Here is a 4,236-nt window from a genome sequence, read left to right as displayed (position 1 = left end):
TGGGGGGAGAGGGGGCTAATCCAATTTTCGTTCAGTGCTGTGTGGATTGGCTGCGAGGTGTTATCCTGGAAAGGCCTTTGAGAGTGCGGGAGTGGAGCAGCGCGCAACCGAGAGCGGAGCGGAGAGCGCCCGCGAGGTAGGCAGCACATCGCACCGAGCGCACCGGGGCGCTCGCGTTGCCTACCTCCCAGGCGCTCCCCGCGGCTGCCAACGGCCGGGCAAGTCAGCCTGCCCGAGGAGGAAACGGGCCTCCGGCGTTGGAAAATAACATTATTGGAGGAAATTTGGATTCCATGCCGTCGTGTGACATCAGTGCTGGAACGCCCGATAATAAGAGACCAGCGTCACTTTAAAAGTAGCATATTTTTGTTTATTGTTTCGAAAGTTTGACCTTGGTTCTGGCCATTTTTTTTTCAGACTAACCCCAAGACTTACTCTACCACAAGACGAATCCCCCCTCCCCTCCCCCTCTTCGCTGTCTACAGCGCAGATCGGGCGCCTGGCCTGGCGTTTGGCATTGTTTGTAACGTTTGTTTTGTTTTTATCCCAGTTCCGTATTGGTTTTTAGGTTAGCCCCAGGTCAGCCTCTGTGCATGCTGGCTGCAGCCCGGGAGGCCCGGCAGCAGCCCCCCCCCACCCCTACCCTGCATCCCCTCGGGCTTCATCACGCCCAATCAGCGCTCCGCCGGCGCCGCCGCGCCCCCAAGGGGAATTCTACATTAACGAGTCTGACGCACTGCAGCGCGCCGCGCTGTCGCGCCCGTCCCGTGGTAAACGCCGCACTGACGGTATACCTTTATAAAGCTTTCTTCCTCTCTGTTCCGATCCAGACGCCGCCACGCACGCCGCGTCCTTCTTCGTGACGTCGCTCCTGCTGATGCTGCTGGCGGAGGGCTGCTGGCTCGCCGGTACGGTGCGCGGCCGGGACCGACTGCTCATCTTCGCGTCCGGGGTGCTCTTTGTGCTCACCTGTGAGTATCCGTGAGTGTAACCCTACCGAGGGGTACTTCACGCAAAATAAAATCAGTGTACAACATTAAACAATTTTTTTTAAAAAAATGGTCGAAATAAAAATGAGAATAAATATTTGAAAACCATACAATGAAAAAGAAGAAAAATTAAGAAAAGACAAAGAAAATTTAGAGTGAAGTATATCCCTCGACCTCTACGATGAGGGGTGCGATTACCAGGACCAGAGGGTGGTGCGCGGTGGTGCGGGTGGTGGTGACGAGGTCCGTTTGTGCTGCGCAGCGCTCGTGCTGCTGGTGGGGCTGGTGGTGTACGTGACCACGCTGCGCGCGGAGGCGGGCGAGCTGGTGCCGCCGCCGCCGCCTGGCCAGCCCCCGCGGCTCAGCCTCGCCTACGGCCCGGGGGTCGCGCTGCTGCTGGGGTCGCTGGCCGCCTCGCTGCTGGCCGGGGCGGCCGCCGTGCTGCTCGCGCTGCACCACGTCAAGGACCGCCTCCTGCTGGACACGAAGACTTGTAAGTTCCGTTTGTTGTTGTCGTCGTCGTTGTTGTTGTCATGGTGATGGTGGTCGTCACGGTGAGTAACGACCTCCCCGTCGCGCACTTGTTGCAGGCCGGTCGCCGTGCCCGCGCCACCCGGACGCGCTGGCCTGGCGCGACCTGGACGGCGTGCTGCCCAACGGCCCCGCGTACGTGCCGCCGCCGCAGCTCGGCACGGCCGCGCCGCCGCCGCTGCTCAACCACGTGCGCGGGAGCGTGCGTGAGCGCGGCGAGCGGGAGCACGGCGAGCGGCGGCAGCGGGAGCAGGGCGCGCAGAGCGGCTACCACAGCCTGGAGCGCTTCCAGTACCACAGCCCCATCAGCGCGTACGGCGACCTCGCGCCCGGCCGCCCACCGCAGCCCAGCCCCAGGCCCAGCCCGCGGCCCAGCCCCCGGCCCAGCCCCGCGCCCTCGCAGCGGATGCTGCGGGCTTCCTGCTCGTCGCTACCGCTCAAGAGGGACGCCTCCGTGGACCCGCTCGTGTCCGGTGAGGACTGGTCGGCGACGGTGGCGCAGCTGGCGCTCGTGTCCGGCGCCGAGCTGGAGCTAGCGCCCGGGCCGCTCGCCGCGCCCCCCGCGGCCATGCGCTACAACACCTGGGGCGGCCACGGGCGCGGCCACGGCCAGGGCCTCCACGGCCAGGGCCACGCGCACGTGCACCGGGAGATGGTGTGGGAGCCGCAGCCGCGGAGGACGACGCCCGTGTAGCCCAGTACGGACTGGCTCAACTCGGAGGGGTTAGTCTAGGGTGGCGCCCGGTCGCGGGGGCGACGGGGGCTCCACAGACCCTAACCTGCGCCCCCGGACGCCCCGCGCCCTGCGCCCACCCTGGTGCTCCTGGACGGTGTGCCCATTCAACTGTGTTGTCGAGTTTCAATTCTCTTGTGTGTGTCGTGAGATGTTATCGGCGGCACGAGAAAGGGGGAAACCTAGTGGAGCAAAGTATTAAGAAGTTTCCTCCAAAAATTCGAAAATTGAGAGCACAGTTTTGTTTGCACCCCTGGGAGCAGCCCCCGAGCCAGTCCGCCCACCCCTACCCGGGCCTTACCCGGCCCACCCTGCAGTGCCCTCCCTTTCCTCACCGGAAGTAGCAGCACACCGACCGGAAAGTAGCACAGTGCAAAGACTGACCAATCAATACTACGGGATCAAAGCCTAGTGGCGAACTTGTGTTCCCGATTCCGTTAGCAGTGAGTAGATCCACCTCCCCCGTACCCCCAACTAACGTGGTGGATGTCGTTATTTTGTTATCTGTTATCTGTTTTTCGAGCAATTGTCGACGAGACTGGTATAGCTATTATACACCTATAATATTATGTTAAAGCGCTGAGCGCAGTTATCTGTACCGTAAGTTATTGTATTACCAAAATGTCAATGTAGTACGTAGAGATATTTATTGAAAAAATGCGGTTGTTTGGGTTCATGTTTTCTGACGCCCCTAATACCTAAGTATTGTTAACCCTACGTTTATCTAATTTTAAACAATACGCTCAATAGCAACGTGGTCCCGAGGGAACCCGTTTCAAAGTGACCAAAACCTCAGCAATAAGACAACGACTGTCGCCAACAGTTTTTGTTCAGATTGAGCCGGATCCTTGTGTTTCAGCGACGGAAGACGCCTAATCATGTTCGCTCCAATACTGGGCCGTCGCTGTTGCTGGTAGAAAAGAAATCCATGACAGGCGCTTTGACAGTGTCTTTGCGGGGGAAGTTCTGGGAACTTGTCAGTCCGACTTGGAAACGTGACAGGCTGGTGAGGCTGGTTGCCTGACTCCCGCAGCTTCCCGCTGCGCGAAGCGTAGACTCCTTCGCCTTCTCAACCCCTTGTCTGAATTCACCGTTTCGTCTCCTTAAATTACCCCCCCCCCCTTCTTCATCACCACTTTCCACTCAAAATGCGGAGGTACCAGACTAACCGAATCCCCGCACACATTAAAAACATAGCACTGTTGCTGTGTTCGCAAAACACCCCACCCTCCCCCGGTCCGCGTCGGCCCCTTTCTAACTAAAAATGTTCCCTACATCGACAGGTATGAATCGCTGTTGTTGTTCGTTAGTTGTGGTGGTGCTATTATGCCGAGTTCAGGCGCCTTGACTTGTTGTGTTTTTTGTGGGTGACGTAGAAACCTGTCAAACCCTGTCTGTTACCATATGATGAATGATGAATAAAAAGTTAGTCGGTCGAAATGAGAGTGTTGTGTGCCCTTTACCGCTGGCCCTCCCCACTCAACAGCACAGGGCTGTTTGCACAAGCCAGAGGCTCCGATGAGCTCGCTCCGAGAGCCCACCACAGAGCCCTCGCTCTCAGCCGCGGGATCCTCGTTCTCTCAGCGTCCACCCAACGTCCGCTCAGCGTCCGCCCAGCGACCGCGCGGCTCGGCAATCGGGCGCTCAGCAGATTGGCAACGGCTTTGTTATCGTTCTGACCTGCAGCCTCGCCTGCAGCAGATTATCAGGTGGTACTCCACTGTATCACTTCTTTATTATCTCCAGCACCTACTTACGGATACTGCAAAGGAAACACTTCGAACTTTACGACGAAAACAACTAACTATAGTGCTGTTCTTTTTATTACAATAAACTGGGTTAAAAATCTCTTCTAATAGACTTATTTTAAAGTAGCACTTCTGCGGAACACGACTTGTTAATAACGTGTTCAGTACATTCTCCAGTGTAGAGCAGGCTCTCTAGGACCCCATTGCAGTGCGCCCGCCACCCGGGCCGGCGCGC

General features: G+C 58.1%; 1 protein-coding gene across 1 annotated transcript in view; it reads left to right on the top strand.

Moving 5' to 3' along the window:
- Positions 1-3,698, top strand: part of LOC113204392 (uncharacterized) — an 18,024-nt gene extending 14,326 nt beyond the window's left edge. Inside the window, exons 4-6 of the mRNA XM_052269366.1 lie at positions 831-971; positions 1,252-1,482; positions 1,580-3,698. Coding sequence (XP_052125326.1) covers positions 878-971; positions 1,252-1,482; positions 1,580-2,214 — 960 coding nt within the window. The 5' untranslated portion in view covers positions 831-877 and the 3' untranslated portion in view covers positions 2,215-3,698. The remainder of the gene's footprint in view (positions 1-830; positions 972-1,251; positions 1,483-1,579) is intronic.
- The last annotated feature ends 538 nt before the right edge of the window (positions 3,699-4,236 follow it).

Source organism: Frankliniella occidentalis, unplaced genomic scaffold (genome assembly GCF_000697945.3).
Source record: "Frankliniella occidentalis isolate FOCC.00 unplaced genomic scaffold, Focc_3.1 Scaffold90, whole genome shotgun sequence".
Taxonomy (NCBI): domain Eukaryota; kingdom Metazoa; phylum Arthropoda; class Insecta; order Thysanoptera; family Thripidae; genus Frankliniella; species Frankliniella occidentalis.
This window is presented reverse-complemented; position numbering and strand designations above follow the sequence as displayed.